The sequence below is a fragment of the Camelus ferus genome, chromosome 31 (assembly GCF_009834535.1).
Source record: "Camelus ferus isolate YT-003-E chromosome 31, BCGSAC_Cfer_1.0, whole genome shotgun sequence".
Taxonomy (NCBI): Eukaryota; Metazoa; Chordata; class Mammalia; order Artiodactyla; family Camelidae; genus Camelus; species Camelus ferus.
In genome coordinates, this window is record NC_045726.1 from 18,240,525 (window position 1) to 18,262,315 (window position 21,791).

Here is a 21,791-nt window from a genome sequence, read left to right on the forward strand (position 1 = left end):
AGCAATAATGTTGATATGCTTGCGTTACTCCTAAATCGCTAACCCCTAAATCGCTCATTTTCCTAAACAGCTCTGGATGCAATCAGCTAGTAAGTGGAAAAGTCACTGGTTTCTGTGTTTTGTAAGTTTGGGGTGTTTATCCTTGACAAAATGTTTGGGTTGAAAGATACAATCGCTGAAATAGATTATTTTAAAGGTGTTGAGGTAGATGGTTTTTTTCTGAATAAGAAAATCCTAAGCAGTTATGTTCTTTGTAAACCTGACCGGTGGATGGTCAAACACACATACAGGGGAGGTTGGTGGGAGGCGGAGGGAAGCCCGGTGGCCAGAAGCTTGGGGCTGGTCTGCAGTCTCCTGGGAGGTCACAGGTCACGCCGCGAAGAGGTCGTTCTGCTGGGAGGCTGCACTCCAAGGAGGTCACACTGCCAGGAGGTCGTGTCCCTAGAAGGGCACATTCCTGAGAGGTCACACTGCTGGGAAGCCACGGGGCAGGGTCTGGGCCTCACACCTGGTGGCCGCCCGGGGGGTCGGCTCCACCCGAAGGTGCCTGAGTTCCGGCCACCGGGGCAGCAGACCCCTGCATGGCCCGGCCGTGACGGCGCAGTGGAAGGAGACCGGGCGCTCAGGGTGTGTCCAGGCTCAGAAACACCCAGAATGTTCTCTCCTTCCCCCTGACCTGCCCCTCCTCCCCCCCCCCCCCAGAGGTGCAGCTGACGCAGTTTCACGAGCCGGGCATCTTCAACTACTCGGCCTTGCTGCTGAGCGAGGACAAGGACACCTTGTACGTGGGCGCCCGGGAAGCCGTGTTTGCCTTGAACGCGCACAACATCTCCAGGAAGCTGCACGAGGTATGACGTGGGCTCCGCTGGGCTCTGCCCAGTGTGTCAGACCCTTGCTTGGCGTGTGGCCTGCTCACCCCCAAGGCCGGCCCCACAGACGTCCTGCGCACCTAGCTGAGCAGCCTGCCCGCCTACCAGGACCAAGGGTCCTCTCCTCCCGAAACTTCCTTTCCGCCCTGTGTCCACGAAGCCCCCTTGCGGGGTTTCCACTGGGAGCCTCTGTCCTCCTTGGGCTGGCAGCTCACCTGGGATCACCCTCTTTTTATCTAGGATGTTTGAAAATCTGAGGCATACGTGGGAGCGGAGGGAGTGATGTGATGAACCCTGTACCATCGAGGCTCCTGCAGGCCAGCGGTTCACCCCCGTCCTCCCTCCCGTGTCCCCCTCCTCTGTGCCCCCCGGGAGGCTGTGAGGCAAATCCCAAACACTCTTCATCTGCAGGTGTTTCCCTGGGCATCCCCTATAGGAAAGGACGCCTTTTTTTTCTCTTTAGAATCACCAAAGTATCATTATCACGTCCGAATCATTAACGTCATCAGATAGTCAGGGTTCCCGTTTCACGGACTCTCTTGTAAAAGACGTTTGACTGTTCTGTTTGATCGGGTTGAAACCAGGCTGTGGGTGTGGCCGGGCACTCTGTCGAGGTCTGTTTCTGGTAGCCGCCCAGGGTCCACTTGCTGGGAAAGCCCCTCGCAGTCCTGTCCGGCCCCCAGCCTCGGCCTGGCTCCTGTAACAGGCAGGACCCTCCAGCCAGCCTCTGCCCGTCACAGCCCAGAGCCACACGCACGTTAAGGGTTGAGAAATGGGACGTTCCAACTCTGCCTTTCCTTCTCTGCCTGTGAGCTGGCACGTTGTCTGTCAGCAACTGATCATGCCTCCCGACGCCGGTTCCTCTGGGAATGGCAGGACCAGTGCTTGAAATCCTTGCCACGATTTACAGGTTTTCAAAATAATGAGTTCATTCTCTCCAAAGGGAGAGAGTGAGTGTTTTGATGGATTTTTTTCAGCACGACCATGACTCATGGATTTAAACGTGTTGGAAGTGCCCCGAGCCGTTCTCAATGCTCGGATTGTCCCCTCCTGGCCTCTGACGGCCTCTCTGTGGCTCCCGAGTCCTTAGACGCGACCCCAGCGGCTGGTGTGGTTTTCTTGCTCTCTGGAGTCGAGCCAGTCCACACTCATCTTGTGCATTTGCTGCCCCAGACGCCTTGGTTTTTTGGCTTGGTTTTGTCTTAATCTCCAGAGTCAGGCGTAGGGCTGATTTCTGTTTCACGTAAAGGAGATTCCCACTGTCACCCTGTGAAAATAAAACACGTAAAACTGCAGGGCGCTCAGAGCAGAGGGAGCCCGGGCCTGCCTCCTGGAACTCTGCCCCACCCCCTGTCCTTCACATCCCCTTCCCCTGGGCACCCCCTTCCCCATGACGGGGCCGATGCCGCCCTCCAGGGTGTCATCCTGGGAGAACCGCGGTTCCACCACGCACACACGCCGGCCCGCGGGTGCTCAGTCACTGCGGCCCCTTGGGGTGACCGAGAGGCCTTGGGCCCCGCAGACGTAGACGAAGAGAAAAAGTGAAAGGGCCACAGCCACGCCTCAGGGCCACCCCAGGAATGTGGCCAAGGGCCCGTCAGAGCTCCGTTCCCGCGTCCTCAGGCGTTGTGCGTAGATGATGATGGTTAAACTCTCCGCATTTTGATTTCTAAAGGCGGCTTACTTTTTGAAATGGGGCTTTGTTCTGCTTTCTTGGGGCCTGGTTGGGACTCCCAGTCCTCTGGCAACACTGCTGAGGGACTCGCTTCACTGCCGTGGAGACGCTCTGTGTGCCTCCTGACCTCTGAGCGCCCGATGGCCGGCTTTGGTTCTCGAGGGGGGAAATAGATTATAATTTGGCATCAGTCCTGGAATATCACACAGGCAGATGGGGGGTCTCTGGGAGGGGGAGCAGGAGCGCGGGAGCCTTCGGTGACGCAGGCTGTCGCTCCCCATCCTCTGGAGGGCGAGGGGCCGAGGCGCCGCCAGCCTGACCCATAGACCTGGAGCAGGAGCCCAGAGCTTCCCGCGTCTGCGGAAGGTGCTCCACCCGCGCGCTGCTCCGTCCCCTTCCCCTGCTGCCATCACGTAACATTTAGAGACTCATCATCCTGCCGTTTCTCTGATGGTTCAAGTAAACGGCAAAGACTTTTTACTGGACCCCAGAGTCTCTTCGGAAGGGATGAAAAAACCCACTCTGATCTTGCGAATGCCGGTGGTTCAGCTTTTTGGTAAATAATTCAGTCCTCCCCACTTGTACACGTTTAGTTTTTGCAGTTGTTTTGTTGTGCATCACGGTCATCCGGGAGCAGCCTTCCCGGTGCCCGGCTGCGGGGGAGGCTCACGGCTAGAACTTGCCCGGGGCCCCCGTTGCTCACGGGCCCCGGTGCCTGCTCCGCGAGCCTCACTTTGCAGCCTCGGATGTTACCGTCTCGGGAAACAGTTGTGCTCTAGATGCCGCCATGCGCTTTGTAAACTGTACGTTTTTCATGCCAGCATCTCCTTTGAAAGGGGGACGTGCACTAAAATGGACCCTCATTGCTCCTCACAGGCCTACTGGAAGGTCTCAGAAGATAAAAAAGCCAAATGCGCGGAGAAGGGGAAGTCAAAACAGGTAACTTCTTCGGCAGACTTCAAAGGCCGCCCAGTTTCTTAGTTGCTTTGTACTCCCGCGTGCCCCGGCTTGCTCAGCGCCGCCTGGGCGGTGGCCCAGCCCTCAGAATTCTAGCAGTCACGTCCTCCTGACTACCCCTGCAGGTGACCCCTCTGTGCCCAGCTGGTGAGCTTGGGGCTCTCAAAGCAGGTGCCAAACGCAGCTTTTGCAAATTACTTTAAAGTTTATCTGAACTGAATTTATTCGGAGGGCCTAAAACTTTGACTACGGAAAGCAGTGCCTGGTGCCTGTTGGCTGAAGGTGTGGCGTGCAGGGTTCGTGCCACCCCTGCACCCCAGCAGCCTGGCGGGGGGTGCAGGGGTCCTGGATTTGGGGCAGCACCTCTCCCTTGAGAGTCTGCTCCTTCTCCAGGAGATGCGGGGCACCTGGACCTGGTGCCCGTCTGGGAGCCCTGGGCTGAGGGTCTGTCTCCGTCCCGAGCTCTGGGTTACCCCTCACCCACTGGGCCTCCCTGCATCTAACTGGTGCTGGGCCAGTGTCGGAGTCTTAGAATTTAAGACCCTGTCTTGGCAGTTGGTGTAGACAGCTGAGTTGTAAATCGTAGTAGTTACCAGTTAATTTCAAAACAGTTAAATTTTTTTTTAAAAACCAAAATGAAGAGAATTTTGGCTAAATTATTTTCAGCAAAATGCTCAATACTTTCACTTAAAGTCACTAAATTCAAGTTAGTGTGAGAAACGAGGGAACATGCAGGCCTTGCAGTGTAGGAGGCGCTGCAGGGAGTGGCCCTGGAGCTAAATTAGGACGAGCGCTCTGGCCGCCCCGCGTGGGGGCCGGGCGGCGGTCAGGGCCCCTCCCAGTTCTTTTTGGGGAGGATGAGTGACTTCCAGCCAGTTTAAAGAACAATCATGGCAAAAAGAAAACAAACAAAAACAAAAACACTCTTCTGAGCAGGGATAATTTCAGATACTGGCTCGTATAATCCAAGGGCATTTCAGCCTGAAATAGTGGGTTCCTCGGCGGCATTCTGAGGCGGACCCCTCATTAGTCCAGCCTCGGCCCTGAGCTGGGCGGGCGAGACACACCCCTCTCCTGACAAGCACGGTTTCCAGTTGCACGCATTGGGGCGTGGAGGCTGGGGCCCCCCAAGGAGGGGAAACCGGAGGGAATTCCGCACAGCGCACTTCCCCGTGGGCCTGCCAGCCCCGTGCACGTGTGCTCAGTGAGAGCGAACATGGCTTCTCCCATGGTGGGTGTCCAGCGAGGTTCGAGGTCAGCTTCCATTGCTGTTTCGGCTGGCACATCTTTGCGGAGTGCAAATTAGTGCCTGAAGTGAAGTCCACTTGGCACCTGACAGCGGCCTGTGGGTGCTGCGGAGACAAAAGCCCTCAGGCTGCTGCAGATTTAGGTTTGTCCAGGGATGGGGCCGGATCTCAGTGAGTCTGCTCCCCTTACGCTGGACAGGGCCGGGCCGGGCCGGTGCGTGAGGACATGCAGCAGTGAACACGTCGTCAGGGGTCTGTCGTTGGTGAGCTGTGAGGACATCCGGTTGACCCGTGCGTTTCCTTCCCTTGTAGACAGAATGCCTGAACTACATCCGCGTGCTGCAGCCGCTGAGTGCCAACGCCCTTTACGTGTGCGGGACCAACGCGTTCCAGCCGGCCTGCGACCACCTGGTAAGGCTGCGGCATGTCCCTGGCCAGCAGTTAGAGCCGAGCAGGGCGGGGGGCAGCGCCTGGTGATCCCCACTCTGCAGAGCCGGGGGGTTTCCTTCCTGCAGCTGTGTGGGGGTGGGGGCAGCTCCGAAGGCCCCATCCTCTCCCAGCCTCCTCTCAGCCTGCGTCCTCTCTGCATGGCTGAGGGTGTGGCCGGGGCAGGACCCACGGTGCAAAGCTGGCAGCGGGGCACCTCCTGGGAGGGGCGTTGTTGACAGAGAAGCACAGCGAGCCGGGACCCAGCGTCCTGCCTGTTTCTCTTTGTCACATTCTACACTGTTTGAGGAGCCCTGGCTATGTGCTGGGTCCTGGCCAAGTGGGGAAGCCAGGACCTCTGCTCCTAGGTCCATCCCCTGTTCTTGGCTCATGTACGTTGTGGGCTGAATGTCTGTGACCCCCCCCCCCCAAATCCATATGTTGAAGCCGGAATTCCCTGATAAGTGAAGTTAAACGAGATCATAAGGGTGGAGTCCCGATCCGATGGGATGATGGCCTTACAAGAAGAGGAAGAGACATCTCTCTATCTCTGACCACGTGAGGATGCGGCAAGAAGGCCGCTGTCTGCCAGCCAGGAAGGGGCTCCTCGCCAGGAGCTAACCATGCTGGCACCCTGATCCCTGGCGTCCTGCCCCCAGAACCAAGAGGAGTGAATGTGTGTCCCCATCCCACGTGTGGTCTTCAGAGCAGCCTGGGCCCGCTGTCCCCAGGACAGCATGTCTACCCCTCTGGTCCTGGGGCGCTGCCATCCGGTGCTGGCTGCTGGGGTGTGAGTTGCCCCCGATGCCCCTTCTGGAATTCGCTCCTCCAAGGGCGAGTCAGTGTGCTGGGGCTTAGAAGCAGGGCCTCGCCCCTCCCTCACCCGCGTCACGTCCCCGACTCGCCCCGAGCCTGTTCGGTTGCCTTCCGCTGTGTCAGGGTCCTGGGGAGAGGGCCCCCGCCCTCACCCCGCCCTCCCGCCACTGCTGACTCACCTGCCGACTGTGAGCCGGAAGGAGCGAGGGCGTTAGCGGGCAGTGTCTCTCCTGGAGGTAATCTTCATCCCCAGAGGATCTGATGAGCCATTTGTAACGACCATAGAGGGGGAGGAGGAGTGTTTTAAATGCACATGAGGGTTGAAAATGAGGCCCACCTTCTACCCTGACTTAGCACCCGTCACACGTGAAGTATGCCGGCGCGGAGGGCTTACTTTGCTAAAACCCTGAATCAGTTGGAACTTTAAAATATTTTCCAAGCCTGAGTCAGAGGTAAAGGATAGGACAAGGTGTGGGCGAAGTAAGGATCTGCCTAGAAAGCCTGGTATTCACACGGACCCCTGGGGAGGGGTCCGCACGTGGCCTGGGTCTGCCGGGCCGTCTGTGTCCACAGACCCCGCGGCCGAGGTTGGTGTCGGGGTGGGGGGTGCTCCGAGACGCCGAGACCTGCGGTCCTCAGTGACGGACTGCGTGTTAGTCATATTAGAAACATTTTGTACGTGAAAGGATTTCCTGGCTAAACTCTAGTTAGTCAGAATCTTAGGGTGTGGAATTTAAACTTCAGTTCCATAGACACGTTGTTGAAGTCGGGGAATCGTATGTTCCATTTCAAGCTAGACCTGTATTTTTTTCCCAATATTTAAAAAATTTTTCAAGCCGACAGCACAGTTGGTCCTGCCCGCGTGTCCCAAGCACCTGGACCGCACAGTGGGGAGCGTGCACGTGCGGGCGTGCTTGGCTGTGGCCCGTCACCCCTGAATGTTGTCACATGCCCGAGAGTAATGACATTTTCCTGCATCATGCCAAGTCTGTCGTCACATCTAAGACTTAGGAATTCCCCGGTGTCACCTCACCTTCAGCCCTCACGCAGATTTCCCCAAACATTCCCTGGGAACTCGGCCTGCGAGTCGTGCCAAGTGAGTGCCCTGGCAGCCCCAGTTCACTCCTGGTGACCGAAGCCTGCTAGAAACGTGGCCGCGGCTTTCCCCGTGCGTCTGGGCCCTCTCTGCCCTGTGGCTGTGACACTTTTCCCTGCCTCCCTCAGGCAGGCAGACAGACAGACAGACAGACAGACAGTGAGGCGGCTCGTCCACCCTCGCAGGCAGGCTGTCCCCCTTCTGGAGCTTCTCCAGGCTGCTGGGTGGAAAATCGCCTCCCGCGCCCGTTTTCGCGTGCTTGCTGCGTTTCCGGTAGCTCGGAGCACCCTTTCCTGTCTGCGCTGCCCCGTGGGTTTCTTCTTTCTCTCCCTCGCTGTGTTTTGACCATTTTCCTCCTGGAGGCCTTCTTACCTCATCTGAACAAGCTTGTGACACGTTCGGGGTGGAGACGCCGCGTTTTGCAGGCTTTCCCCCCACGTGGTCACTGTTGCTGGCCTCTGTCTCATTCTTTCTGTCGACAGGAGCCGTCCGGTCCTTCACGTGTTGGCTCTGTCCGTTGTCTCTCTCCCCGACTTGATCCGGGCTCTCTCGCTAGGTGACGAGATTGTCCTAAGACTGAAATCTCTGTTCACGCAGCACGGTCCCATTGTTAATCTTCAAGTCACTGATCCATCTGCAGTGGGTTTTGGTGGCAGAATGAGGGGGCGGTCCTGCTCCTTCTTCCTGTCATCTGTTCGTTGGCTGGCCGGGTCCTGCGCTGCCACGAGGGCCATCTCTGTGGACGTCAGGATCCTGCACGTGGCCTCTGCTCATTCCAGAGCACGTCCTGTGTTTGGGTTTCCCTGGCTGCTCGACGGCCCTCGAGCCATCAGCACCGCTGTGCTTGTGTTACAGAGGAGCAAACCGAGGCTGTAGAATCTCAAGGAGCTCTCAAGGGTGTCAGAGCAAGCACGCCGAGACGCCGGCGTCCAGACCGGGACTCGGGGGCTGGCCACACATGCGCTCTCCCCTCCGTCCCCCCAGAAGAGCGAGTCTGTAATTAAACGGTCCAACAAAGACGACGCTATGACTGCAGAAACGCAGACACGTTGTGATCCTGTTTCTTCTCGTTCCATTATAGAGCTTAACATCCTTTCAGTTTCTGGGGAAAAATGAAGATGGCAAAGGAAGGTGTCCCTTCGACCCCGCGCAGAGCTACACGTCTGTCATGGTTGGTGAGTTTCCGGCTCTCAGCTCTGCTGGACCCTGGGTCCCCCCTGCTTCGCTCCCATGTTCACAGTCCTCACGAGAGGTACAGGTGCCTCTCCGCGGGCCCCCTGATAGCAGCTTTTGAGTTCACTGTTCGGTTGGATAACTAGCCGCCACCACGGTCCACAAGGTAGAACCGTGGGGAGAGAAGATTTTACATCCTTTGTTTGTGCAAATCGTCTGGCGTGGTCGGTCACTCCGAGTCGGTGCCCCCGCTCGAGGAGAGTTGGTGCCTGAGCCCGGCCTGCCTGGGAGTGGTCCTTGTACGCCCGAGGCGGACCGGCCAAGCCCTGTGTGCGGCCTCCGGTGTATTTGCTGATTCGCTGGAGGCAGGATCTCCTTGCTTGGCTTAGTTGCTGCCCGTAAGGCCCATGCAGTACAGTTTACCATGGAGCATAAGATGCCCCGTGTCACAGAAACGAAACAGAAGCACGTGGCCAGCGGCAGGGCGGGGGGCTGTCTGGGTCCTGGGAGGACTGCTGTGAGGCCGGCAAGGGGAACGTGGCGCTGAGCGTCTGTCCCCTTTTCCCTCTCCTCCTGGGCCGCTGAAGACGGAGAGCTTTATTCCGGGACGTCGTACAACTTTTTGGGAAGCGAACCCATCATCTCCCGAAATTCTTCCCACAGCCCTCTGAGGACAGAGTACGCGATACCCTGGCTGAACGGTAAGGAGCAGGCGGCGCCAGCCAAGGTGGCTTTCCGGCTGGGGTCGCTTCCCCGCCAGCAGGGCCCCGGCTCTGGCTGTCCCTTTCCTGGCTCCCAGCCCGCCCGCGTGTGCCCCCGCGCGGTGAGGGCGCTCCAGGCGCTGCTGGGGCCACACGGCCAGCAGCCAGGGCCCTCGCTGTTCTCTGCTCTGCTGAGGGGGTGCTGCCTTAAGTCTGCCTTTACCTCCCCTTGAGGATGGACCTGGGAGGCTCAGAGCGGCGAACCAGGCTCATCAGATCGGCACGCGATGTTACAACCTCACCTCTGAGCGTCGTGTGTCCACGTCAGGTTCACGGTGCAGGGGCTCTCAGCTGCTCCCACAGGACTGTTCTCATGGGTGCCAGCCAGGCAGAGCCAGAGCCTCGGGGCCCCTGGGTCTGGTGGTCAGGGATTTGTCCACTTCAGGCGTGTGCTGTTGGAACCGGCAGGTGCACATCTTCCAGCGGGTCCCCAGGGACGGCGGGATCTGGCTCCCTGGGGCCCCCAGTCCGCCTGCCTGTTGGGAGCCCCAGCTCAGTTCTCGGGGTGGCCCCGGAGGGTGTGCTTCAGAACCACCATCTCGGGCATCTCCTTAGGCCGAGGAGGACGTGCTGGGCACCGCCGCCCTTCCTGGGCCTGGAGTTAGTCTGGGGCGTGGCAGGGCCCCCCTCACGTCCTTTGTAGGGGGCGCCCGGGCCACTCTGTGGGCACAGGGACAACCAGAGTGCTCCCTGCAGAGCCCAGCTTCGTGTTTTCTGACGTCATCCGAGAGAGCCTGGACGACGGCGAGGACGACAGGGTCTACTTCTTCTTCACGGAGGTGTCTGTCGAATACGAGTTTGTCTTCAAGCTGCTGATCCCCCGGGTGGCGAGGGTGTGCAAGGTGAGTGCCCTCCCCCCCTTCTCCTTGGTTCCAGCCCTCGGTGACCTCGTGTCGTCTGGGCGCCACTGAAATGCCGGTGTGGACGGGCATCGGGTGCGGGCCTCCGTCCCCCCGGGAGCACCGGCACCTGTGTGTGGCGGTCAGATCTGCGCCGACCACACCTCCCTCCAACCTCCCCTGGTTTATAGGAAGTTAGTTTTCCTGTGCTGTTATTAGCCAGATTCTCCCAGAATTGGGATTTGCCGTTCCAGTGTGAAGACGGGGAGGAACGTGTTTCAGTGTGTCCAGAATAAAGAAGGACACTTCGATTTCACGTGTGTCTGGTCGCCCCAGTTTCACTGTTTCTCTCCAGATTTAAGTCACATCAGGGGTGTTGACAACTGTCTCTTGGTGGTCAGTTTCCTTAAAAGTGTTCTTGGAGAACCTGGCAGGTCCAGAGACCAGCAGGTCGCTCGGGGGCCGGTGGGAAGTGAGGGTCTGATCTCCCACGAGGAGCACCTTTTGGGGAGACCACACCTACGCAGTTGACCTGAGACAGACGGGGGCGCCCGTGCGCCCACCGGCCCCTGGTGCCGCAGGTCACTCACAGCCGGGCCTTGAGTCTGGAGAGGCACACGAGCCAAAGGCTGCAGCAGTGACCGTGTTCGAGGACAAGGGGCGTCTGCTGCAGGACACTGGGTGTGGGCAGTCGGGCGGCTCTGGCTGCGACTGGATGACGCCTCATCGGGGGAGTTACCTGCCGGCTCGGTTTTGTGCTTGGATCCGGGGTGCGAGCTGCTGTGGAAGACGCGCCGGGGATGCGGAGCGGTCTGCAGCCGGCTTGCCCATCCGGCCTCTGCTGCCTTTCGTTAAGAAGAGCTGTTCTGGGCCCGAGTGCGTCCCTTACCGCCCGCCCGCGGGGGGAGCCTGCCCTCCTCCTGCCACGCCCGTCTTTGGGTTTCAGGGGGACCAGGGCGGCTTGAGGACCTTACAGAAGAAGTGGACCTCCTTCCTGAAGGCCAGGCTCATCTGCTCCCGGCCGGAGAGCAACCTCGTCTTCAACGTGCTGCGGGACGTCTTCGTCCTCCGGGCCCCGGGCCTGAAGGAGCCCGTGTTCTACGGGGTCTTCACCCCGCAGCTGTGAGTGCCCGGGGCGGGCGGGGGCGGGGCTGTCTTCTCTGCATCCCCCCGACCCAGGGCAGTCACACCACCCCTCCCCCCCAGGAACAACGTGGGGCTGTCGGCCGTGTGTGCCTACAACCTGTCCACGGCCGAGGCGGTCTTCGCCAGCGGGAAGTACATGCAGAGTGCCACGGTGGAGCAGTCCCACACCAAGTGGGTGCGCTACAACGGGCCGGTGCCCACGCCGCAGCCCGGGGCGGTGAGCAGGCCGGGGCTGCAGGCGGCGGGGCGGGGCGGGGCGGGGCTGCGGGCGCGCTCCCCCTTCCCCTGGCCCTGCTCCTCGGCGTGCTGCGTGACAGCTGGTGCGACGTGCTCCCCGGACAGGAAGGCCGTCCTGGCTGGCACGGGATTAGCATCGTGTGGGATGCACGTTGCGTAATGAAACCAGCTCTGTTTCATTTTCTGTTTCCTGCAAAAGAAACACACGATTTCTCAGCAAAGAGTTGAGCGATACTCTCCATTCATTAATGGGAGTCACATTTTCTTCTGAAAGTAGTGAATTGGGTTTCTAGGCCTGTGTGGCTGCCTCCTTGTGTTGTGTGACTGGTCAGCGAGGCCGGGTGGCGGCCCACAGGCAGGGCTGTGACCTGGGTGAGTGGTCTGGTGCTCAGAGCTCACCCCCGGGACGGTCCCCCTCCCTGGGCCCCCCACCCCTGCTGACCTGGCCCATAAACTTTCATGCATGTCATTAAGCAAAAGGTGTTCACTTGTGGCCGTGAATTTTGGTTTTTGCACACCAGGTGCTGGGTGGAGAAAAGATCCTTCATTCTCTTGACCTTTGTGCTCCTTGTATTTAGAATTGGACTGTTTCTAGTGAATTTTGCAGGCTTCTTTTCTAGGAGAGCTATCAAATGATAAATATTTATTTTTAATTTCAAAAGCTTGACACAATTTTTTCACTTACGAAGAGACGAAAATCATTACATATCATGAGACACAGCTGTGTTTTGTGGACGAAAAGATCGTTGCATTTCCCACGTGCTTTTTAACTGTGTCTTCAGATTCCTGGGGGAAGGTCACCTCAGTTTTTCCATGTTTTGAAGAAGCCCACTCTGGGGTCCCGAGCTTTGCACCTCGGGGAAGCCTCAGCTCTTGCTCGGAGCGTGTGCTGCGCGCCCGAGTGCGTGCGTGCTGACGGCTGGTCTGCCCCCTGCAGTGTATCAACCGGGAGGCGCGGGCGGCCAACCTCTCCAGCTCGCTCAACCTGCCAGACAAGACCCTGCAGTTTGTCAAAGATCACCCGCTCATGGACGACTCTGTGACCCCGGTAGACAACAGACCCCGGCTGGTCAAAACCGACGCGAACTACACACAGATCGTGGTGGACAGGACCCAGGCCCTGGACGGGACCGTCTACGATGTCATGTTTGTCAGCACAGGTGGGTCCCGTGCCCTGGGCGAGAACGTGGGTAGGTCCGGCGCATCTCTGCCGCGTGCTGCCAGCGTCTCCCTCCCCCAGGTGCCCAGGTGGTTTATTAGAGCGTGGGAGGATTTCTAAGAAGGTGGCTTCGGATCTCGGTGGCCATCAGACCACCGGGGGCACTGGTTAAGAGTGCGAGTCTTGGCCCAGATCTGGGAATTCAGGTCTGATGGGGCTGGGCTGGTGTAAAGGGAGGCCGGGTGGTGCCTGGGGAGGTGGCGGCAGAGCCAGCAGATACGCACGTCCCAGCTCCCCGCGTGCGTGGCTGAGTTCAAGGCCTGTCCTGACCTGCCGTGCGAGGCACGCCTTTCCTGGTCGCCCCTGGACTGACACAGGTGCTCCCGGAACAGGGATGGCGGCCAGGTGCTGCGGCCGCGGCGGCTCTGTCCAGACCCCGCCCTCCCGGCCTGGGGCTCCCGGGGGGGGGGTGGCACCCCCGAGGCCCCTGGAGCCCAGGAAACACGCCCCATTTGTTCAGATGGCACGTTGACCGTGCTAATGAGGGAAGTCGGGGTCAACAAAGGGCTGTGCACTTTCCAGAAAAGAATGGGAGCAGCTTGTGCTGTTTGGGTTTCCAGTTGTTTATTTTGCTTTTCCTCTTCTGTTTCTGATGCAAAAACACCATCTGTTTCTAAGCCTCCTGTTGAGGGGAGGGAGTGAGGGGAGGAAGGGTGACCATTTGCCACTGACCGTCCTTTCCCCCTGGGGACTGACCTATAGCTTTGACCTTTGACCTCGCAGACCGGGGCGCCCTGCACAAAGCCATCAACCTTGAGAATGACGTCCACATCATCGAGGAGACACAGCTCTTCCAGGACTTCGAGCCGGTCCAGACCCTGCTGCTGTCCTCCAAGAAGGTAAAGTGACGGGCGGCTGGGTGGGTGGCCCTGTGTCTCAGCAGCCACAGGCTGGGCTGGGCCGGGCAGTCCCCGCCGTCTGTCTGGCCCAGATGAGCCGACCTTCAGGCTCTTACAGAAGGTCCTTCCATGAGCTGTGGGGCTTGGGGTGGAGGGACGGCAACTGTCCTAAAAGCTGACAGAGCCTCACTGAGCTGTCGGGACCAGCGCTGGGGGCGCGTCGGCACTGGCCTGTGAAAGCACTTCCTCGTGTCCGGGACTCGGTGAGGCCGAGCCCCCACCGGCCGGTGCGCCACCCGTGCACCGCCTCATCACTGCAGAAAACCGTCCTCTGAGTAACAGCAGGGCACTTCCTCCTACTCTAGGGCCGCAGGCTTTTCTCTACAGGACCAAGCGTGACTGTTCGAGGCCCCAGGGGCCGGGCTGTTGCAGCCTGGAGCAGCCACGGGCGGTCTGCAGGCCAGCGAGCCCCGTTACATTCCCGCAAAGCCTCACGCACGGGCGCCGAGCTTTGCAGTTCATGGAATTCTCACGTGTCACTGAATGTCATTCTTCTGACTTTCCTTCAACCATTTAAAAATGTGAACCCGTTTGTTAGCTGGTGGGCTATGCAGAGACAGCCAGCGGGCTGGGTTTGCCCTGCCGTCCACGGGCTGTCACCTGCCGTGTATCTGTAGTGGCCTTTGGGAAACATGCCACCCGGTTTACAGCTGGGATGGAGCAGTGACAGGCAGAGTGCGGGCCGGGCACCTGGGGGCTGGGTCCAAATCCGGGCTCGATGATGTGTGACCAGGAGCCTGGGCAGGCCAGTCCTGCCTCGGTCTCTACCCGTACAGTGATGGACAGCAGATGGGAGGGTCCCGGCCCTGCCCTGTAACTCCCCACGCTGCAGCCCCTGGGCTGTCAGTCAAGGACCTCCCTTATGCTTGTAGGGTCCCCCCGTGGGGACTTGAGTGTCCCTGGGCTGACGGGCTCTGGGGCCTGGCAGTCCCGGGGAAGCTCGGCCATGCGTCACGTTCTCCTGCGCTGCAGGCCCCCCACTGCTCAGTCTCCCCACCTGCACCCCATTTGAAAAGCTTTGCTCGGGGGCACCAGGCCAGGCTGTCCCTGCTTCGTGTGGTGTCACCCTGTTGCTGGAAATTTCCCAGTTTGACCCGTGACACTCCGGGCCTTCCTCTCTTCATGTTGGAAAGCATCCTCGCTGCCCTGGCTCCACCCGGCTTGTGGGGCCCAGGCGCACGGCTCCCTCAGCCCTGGGCCGCGGGCAGCAGGTGGGCGCCCCTGGTAGCCAGGCGGGAATGAAGAGAAAAAAGGCGACTCTTCAGTCGCCACGTGTTGGCAAACATCGCACATGGATCTTTCATCGTGAGCTTGAAGAGATGGCTCTGGTTTTAGACGCCTGTCATAGGGCCACCTCCCCCCTTGGCCACTGCACGGCGAGCTCCCTCCTTCCCATTCTGAGAGGGAGGGAGGACGAGGTAAACGGAGTTAGGCTACCAGATGTGGCATCCATGCCTCTCGGGGGGGGGGGGTGCTTCGGCCCCCCTTTCTGGGGACCCACCCACCCCACGTCCTTGTTGAGACAAGGACACCCAGAAGACCGTCCGCCTGCTGGCAGGTCCCCCAGGTGCCTCAGCCAGGCTGGGACGAGGACCCTTGAGGCCTCCAAATGTACACATACTCATCAGAACTGAGGCCGGATCCCGAGCTCTGGCGGACGTGCGGTGAGAACAGGGCCCTGCTCTGCGCCACAGTGCAGGTCACGGACCAGTGCCCTACCCTGAACCCGCGTCCAGGGCCCAGGGCATGTGGGCTCTCATCCCGTTGGAGGATGGGGGGAGGAAGAAGGAGGGCAGGATCTCCTGGGGGCGTCTTACAGGTCAGCCCTGTGCTCCCCACTCTGCGGTCAGGATGTGGTCACGTGGCTGGGGGAAGCCTGGCGCCCGGGGAATGAATGGCCTGTCCCTGCAGGAGTCCCCACTGCACTGGGGCATGCTCAGCTACCTGGGACACATGGGAGTTCATCGCGCACCCACGGGGCCCCTCGCCTTCTCCTGGGCTGCTGGCCATGCTGCCGGGGCAGCAGGAAGCGGCTGTTCCGGGTAAAAGGCCCCCCTGCCCCTTGTCCCCACCCGCAGGCTCTTCGGTCCATCGTGCCTGAGCCTCACTGTGGAAGGCTGGTGGGCAGCTTTGGGCAGCACAGAGCCCCCTGCAGCCAGAAAGGGGGACTGCCCCTTGTCACTACCTCCTGTTCCCTAACAAGTGACTTTGTTTTTTGGGGGTTTTTTGTGTGGTAAATACGCATCAGATAAATTTTGCCGTTTTGGTTGTTTCGTGTGTACAGTTCAGCAGCGCCAAGTGCATTCACACCTTGCAGCCATCATCCCCGTCCACCTCCAGAGCTTTTTCATCCTTCCAAACTGAAGCCCTGTCCCCGTTGAACACTGACTCCCCCTTCTTCCCGTTCCCCAGCCCCGTTCTGCTTTCCATCTCTGGGTGTTTGACTAAGAACCTCACTTCAGTGGAATCCTACAGCGTTTGTCCTTTTGTGACTGGCTTGTTTCCTCTGGCATATTGTCCTAAAGGTTTATCCATGCCATTGCAATTGATGGGATTTCTTTCCTTTTCGGGGCTGAGTAATATTCCATCGTGTGCACACACCGCATCTTGTTTACTCACCCACTGAGGGATGCTTGGGTTGCCTCCACCCCTGGGCTGTTGTGACTAGTGCCGTGTGACGTCTCTGTGTGTACATGGCAGGTGTGCCCTGGGCCACGGAGCCAGATGCGTCTGCTGTCCCCAAGGACACTCTTGGATGGTGAGGGGCAGCCTGTGCAGCAAAGGGGAGGGAAGAGTTGCTTCGGCAGGTGCTCCTCCAGCTCCAGCCACATCCCCCCACGATCATGTGCCTGTGTGTGCAGGGACGGAGACGAGACAGTGTGGGCCCAGGGCTCCAGCAGGGCACGTAGTCAGCTGGAGGGCGGAGACACACGTGGGGCCCACGGGGAGAGGGCTGGGGAACATGCGTTCCCAGCAGATCTCTCATGGCGCCCGGCCAGGTGGTTTTCTCTCATAAGAGTTGGGATGATGGTGCAGAGAGTCCAGCGTGCACCTGCCAACCCAAGGAGGTCCGCTGGCACCGCACCCCCAATCCCCTCCAGGCCCCAGAACCCATGTCCCACCACCTGCCTTCAGGCTCCAGGGCCCCATGCGGCCTCCGGCTCCTCTCCTCAGTCCCCTCCAGCCCGCACGGCTACCCGTCCGCCCTCGTCTGGGTGGCTGTGACACTCAGGACAGAACGGGTCATGTTCTGCGGACACCCTTCAGTTTGGGTGCCTCTAGTGTTGTGTTTAGGTTGGGGGTGAGCGTTTGGGGAGATGACCACTGTCTCAGGGACGTGGCCTCAACGTGACTTCTCAGAGTTACTGATTTCTTTTTCTGCGCTGTCCCCATGCCCTGTGTTCCCCAGGGGATGGGGAGCTAAGCCCCAGCTCCTGGAGGGGGCGGCTGAAGAGTCTGGGGGCCACGTTCAGCCCCTACTGTCGCCACCACTAATTTGTGGGCGACGTTGAGGCTCCACAGACACCCGGCCCCACGCCCGCTGACTCGTCACGTCTGCCCGTGGCCTGGCCCACAGCGGGCACTGCTGTGGGATCCAAGCAGCTTTCCCGTCCCCTTCCCTCCCCCGTCCGCGGGAGTCGGCAGGGCGCCGTCGGCTCTGCTTCATGGGGGCTTGGCCCGCCCTGCTGGGTGCAGGAGCCGGGCTGCGCCGGCTGCGGGGCGGGGGCGGGAGCCGGGCTGGGGAGGGCCTCCTCCCCGGGGGAGGTGCCCGTGGGCTCCCCTGGCAGCCCGGGCCCCCTGGTGGGCTCTGCGTGAGTGTCCGGGCCCGCGCTAGGGTTCCTCCGGGAGCCCCGCTGGCCTGTCACCCTGGGAGGTGCTCCCTCACCTCTGTGAGCCACATAATCCTGGCTGTGACCTGGGACATCATCCCTCCTGTGTGAATATGGGACTCGCGTGCCCTCATCTGCCCGGGCCTCTGCCGCCGTGGACAGGCCGGCCCTGGGCCTGGCTCTCAGCCGCTTGTCCATTCACTGCAGGGGCTGCCCTCCCTTGACTGTCCCTCCGCAGGGTGGGTCTGTGACCCCCGGGAAGGGAGGCATCACAGGCCAGGGGCTCTGGGGTAACAGCAAGGACTCTGAGTTCTAGCCGGACTCTGAAGTCGATTCAGAACGCGTCCTCCGGGGACAGAGGCTGCATCTCATCCGAGTGGAAAACACTGAGCTCTGTGTAGACTGGGGAGTCTCTTGACGTTAACCTGAAGGCCCATCTGGAACTTGAGTGAAACGGGCTCGCCAGCAGAGGAGACGGAAATCTCCTGGGGCCTGGGCTGCCCGCCCTGGCTGTGCCGCGGGCCTTGGCACGCTCCGTGGGGCCCTCGGTCCAGCCCTGCCTGCGTGTGCAGCCACCCGCCGGTGCCGTGGGCGCTGGCGGCGGTGGCCCGAGTGCCCGGAGTTCCAGAAGGATCCTGCTTTTTGCTCCCTGCTTGGAGCGTGGCTGTCCATCTCCCCAGCAGCATTCATCTCACGTAAACGTGGGCACGCCTCCCGCACCCCGGCCCCGCCGGGTTCAGACACGGGCACGGGCCTTCTGTGTACTGGTGCTCGCATGTGGCAGGCGCGAGGCGGGGTTCGCAGGTGGTGTCCTCTGGCCCTGGCCCGTGGTGCGGCCGGGAGTGCCAGGCTGGTGGGGGCCTCCCGTGCACCGCGGGCCTGAGCAGCCCCTGCCCGCGGAGGAGGAGCGCAGCGCCCTGCTGGTGGGTAGGGTGATGGGGGCACTTGGGCCAGGGAGGGCGGGACTCGCACCACGGCCCTGGGTGCCCTGAGTTAGCCTGTATCATTACAATGCTGTGGTTCAGATTAGTCTTGGATCCACCCGGGCCTCGCTCCACCTTCTCCTCCAGAACCTCGGGGGATGCTTCATCATCCCCCTCCGCCCCCGAGCTAGAGCAGCACCGGTCGCCCCGTCACGCTGGAGGCTACACCCCGTGCCCACCGTTCTCATCTGTTCCACACCCACAGGGCAGGAGGTTCATCTATGCCGGTTCCAACTCAGGCGTGGTGCAGGCCCCCGTGGCCTTCTGCGGACAGCACGGCACCTGCGAGGACTGCGTGCTGGCCCGGGACCCCTACTGCGCCTGGAGCCCGGCCGCGGCCGCCTGCGTCACCCTGCACCAGACCGACAGCCCCAGCAGGTACCGGCCCCGCCGCCCGTCCGTGCCCCCGTCCCCCGCCCCCCGCCGCGCAGTACACGCCTGCGGGTAACCTGCGCCCGGTTGTTTTGCAGGGAGTTGATTCAGGAAATGAGCGGAGACACGTCCGCTTGCCCCGGTAAGTAGCTCACCGCGCTGCGTTCCCTTCGGGACCGGCCGGGTCCCCTAACCATTTCACAGTGCTTCCGTGGTGTGGCATTTCGCCCATTTCATTTTCCTTTCTCTACTCGGAACAGAGGTCAAGGATCTCGTGGCTGACCCCGTGGCATTTCTCTGTCCTGTTTATCGCAGAACAGGATGTGGAAGCCACGCAGGGTCTATTTGTTTACCAGAACGCACCCTCTATCCCAGACCGTGACACCTGCTCCTGAGATGCATCCGTCTCTCTCCTGCTTAGCTTGGGGCTCCCTAAACAAAACCTGCGGCTCTGGTTACAGGAGGGGGGACCCCTGAGAGATTAGTCCTCGCGCCCCTCGGGGGAGCCCACCTCTGCCCAGGAGGGCAGGCCTGTCCCAGCCGAAGGCAGGCGTGCGCTGGGCTCCTGCCCTCCCGACCCTGACCCCATTAAGACCAGTTTAGGAGGCGGGCGTGGAGGTGCACGGACCAGCTGGCGTGCCCGGCGGCCCCAGCAGAAGCCTGTCGGGTTTGACTCGGCGCTGCTGCCTGGCCTCCCCAGCCTCCCCGGCCCGGCACGTTTTCTCCCGGAGAACCGGGGTGCGAAACGGGATTTCTCCTGCTCAGAGTTGGCTTCGATCTCTTTGTCCCCAAGGGCTGCTCATCTTTGCTTTTCTGTCACGCATGTCTTTACCTCCTTAGCTGTTCTGGAAGATTCCATGTTGCTCCACTGGGTGAAACTCTTGTGTCCTCTTGTGCGTGTTGACCTGTTTTTGAAGCAAGTACCGAGCAGGGCTGTTGACACTGTGCACGTTTATTTTGATGTTCCAGATAAAGTTAAAGAAAGTTACCGGCAGCATTTTTTCAAGCGTGGGGGCACAGCAGAACTCAAGTGCTCCCAAAAGTCCAACCTGGCCCGGGTGGTGTGGAAGTTCCGGGACAGCGTGCTCAAGGTCGAGAGCCCCAAGTACAGCCTGGTGGGCAGGAAGAACTTGCTCATCTTCGACCTGTCGGAAGGAGACAGTGGGGTGTACCAGTGCCTGTCGGAGGAGAGGGTCAGAAACAAGACCGTCTTGCAGGTGGTGGCCAAGCACGTCCTGGAGGTCAAGGTGGTCCCGCGGACCCCGGCGGCCTCTGCCCCGCCGGCCACACGGACAGAAGGTGGCAGGATCACCCCCAAAATGTCGCTGGGGCCTACCCAAGGCTCCCCTCCCCAGACCCCAGCCGTGCGGGTCAGCACGCCCAGTGCCGTCAGCCCCCCGTCCCGCCCCGCGGCGCCCACCAGCACGTCCTGTGAACCAAAGATCGTCATCAACACGGTCCCCCAGGTCCACTCGGAGAAGACGATGTATCTCAAGTCCAGTGACAACCGCCTCTTCATGTCTCTCTGCCTCCTCTTCTTCGTCCTCTTCCTCTGCCTTCTGACCTACAACTGCTACAAGGGCTACCTGCCCGGGCAGTGCCTGAAGTTCCGCTCGGCCGTGTTCCTCGGGAAGAAGAAGCCCGCGCTGGACTTCTCCGACTGCGAGCAGAGCGGGAAGGAGACGCTGGTGGAGCAGGGCAGCTTCTCCCAGCAGAACGGAGGGCAGCCCAAGCCGGCCCTGGACACCGGCTACGAGACAGAGCAGGACACCATGGCCAGCAGGGTGCCCACCGACAGGGAGGACTCGCAGAGGATGGACGAGCTCCCGGGCCGGGACAAGCCGTTCGACGTCAAGTGCGAGCTGCAGTTCGCTGACTCGGACGCGGACGGGGACTGAGGCGCCCAGCGTGCGCAGGGATGTCCCCGTGTGGCCAGTTCCGTCCCCCGCCCAGTGCCTCGTAGGTAGCCGTCGTCTGCAGACCTCCGTCTTCTGTGTCTTTTTCTCTTGGGTCACGCTTGTGACTTGGTTTCTCTTTGTCCTTTCGGAAAACGCTGCGCATCGTGTGCGGCCTCCCTCGGTGGGTCAGAGTGCTTGGGGACGAGCCCGCGCTGTGGTGGGAGGGCGGCCCTCCTCACGGCGGCAACTGCAGGATAGCTTACTTCCAGATTGGAAATGACGTTCTTCGTTTATCAGATTGGTAACTTATCACCTGTTTTCCAGGTTGGCACGGACCGTTTTTCCCCCACGTAATTACTTTTTTAGGATTTGGCTTTAATTGTGTTGTTATGTTAGGTCTTTTTTTTTGATCACTGAAGCAGATGTGTTTAATATTTAGGAGATGCACATCTCGGTTCTGTCGTCTGGTAGGGTAAGGTATGGCTTACGTTGCTTGAGATTCTCAGGGATAAACTTGCTTTTGCTTAAATGCGTTCTTTTCTGCTTTTAGAAGTGTAGACAAAACTGTCTCTTGAACATCCTTCCTTTTTGGTTTTTTTTTTAATTTTATTCTTGAGGGAAGCACCGTTTTCAGAGATTTTCTTTCTGTTCCTTTTTTCTCTTGTTTTAAGTCTTTGGAGGAGGAGAAGGTTGTGGAGGATGCAGCGCCAGGCGGGGTGTCGAGGGAGGGATGGGGCCCCGTGTGCCCTGGGAGAGCCGGGCTGGCCCAGAGCTGAGGGGACACGCGTTTTCACAATCCGATGCCCACGGCCACCGGTCAGAACCTCCTGTCCAGACAGACGGATGTTCACCAGGATGTCTCGGTCGTCTGAACGTCTCCCTTCCTTTCGCTTCTGCCTCATGCCCCCGGCCGCCCAGACTCTCCACTTGGCGTAACGAGCTGACCACGACTGGAAGAGAGCTGGGGGCCGGGCCGGTGACCACAGGCCCCCCCCAGAGGTCACCGCACAGACCGGCCCAGCCCGGCCCCATCTTTAAAGGTGCAAGCGGGCAGCAGTCTCCCGCCACCGGTGTGACACTCCACCTCCTGCTTTCCGGACGCCCACAAGAGGAGCCTTTCTTTTCCGTGGCAAAGAGCAATAAACTCTGTGTGTGTGTGTGGACAGTGTCATCTTCCAGCATGATGGATTCGACCGTTTTGGTGTAAACATTTGTGTTTTGTAAGATTTACTTTGTTTTTATTTTTCTACTTTGAATTGTATACATTTGGAAAGTAACCGAATAAACGAGACACTTACATCCTTGACGCGGCCCGTGGCTTGCTGTGGCTCCCCGCCCCGCCCCGCCG

At 60.1% G+C, this 21,791-nt stretch overlaps 1 protein-coding gene across 11 annotated transcripts in view; it reads left to right on the plus strand.

Annotated features, from left to right (window-relative positions):
- The window catches only part of SEMA4D (semaphorin 4D), a 109,508-nt gene that overhangs the window by 75,929 nt on the left and 11,788 nt on the right, over positions 1 to 21,791 (plus strand). For 6 of the 11 annotated variants that reach the window (XM_032470776.1, XM_032470779.1, XM_032470775.1 and 3 more), the window contains 13 exons: positions 703 to 848; positions 3,421 to 3,483; positions 5,061 to 5,159; positions 8,168 to 8,261; positions 8,847 to 8,960; positions 9,717 to 9,862; positions 10,806 to 10,981; positions 11,066 to 11,222; positions 12,180 to 12,402; positions 13,185 to 13,300; positions 18,379 to 18,551; positions 18,644 to 18,687; positions 19,515 to 21,749. In XM_032470776.1, coding sequence (XP_032326667.1) covers positions 703 to 848; positions 3,421 to 3,483; positions 5,061 to 5,159; positions 8,168 to 8,261; positions 8,847 to 8,960; positions 9,717 to 9,862; positions 10,806 to 10,981; positions 11,066 to 11,222; positions 12,180 to 12,402; positions 13,185 to 13,300; positions 18,379 to 18,551; positions 18,644 to 18,687; positions 19,515 to 20,443 — 2,480 coding nt within the window. In that variant the 3' untranslated portion in view covers positions 20,444 to 21,749. Of the gene's footprint in view, positions 1 to 702; positions 849 to 3,420; positions 3,484 to 5,060; positions 5,160 to 8,167; positions 8,262 to 8,846; positions 8,961 to 9,716; positions 9,863 to 10,805; positions 10,982 to 11,065; positions 11,223 to 12,179; positions 12,403 to 13,184; positions 13,301 to 18,378; positions 18,552 to 18,643; positions 18,688 to 19,514; positions 21,750 to 21,791 lie in introns of those variants that run through there. The other 5 variants (XR_004316315.1, XR_004316316.1, XM_032470781.1 and 2 more) reach the window with 1 other exon arrangement.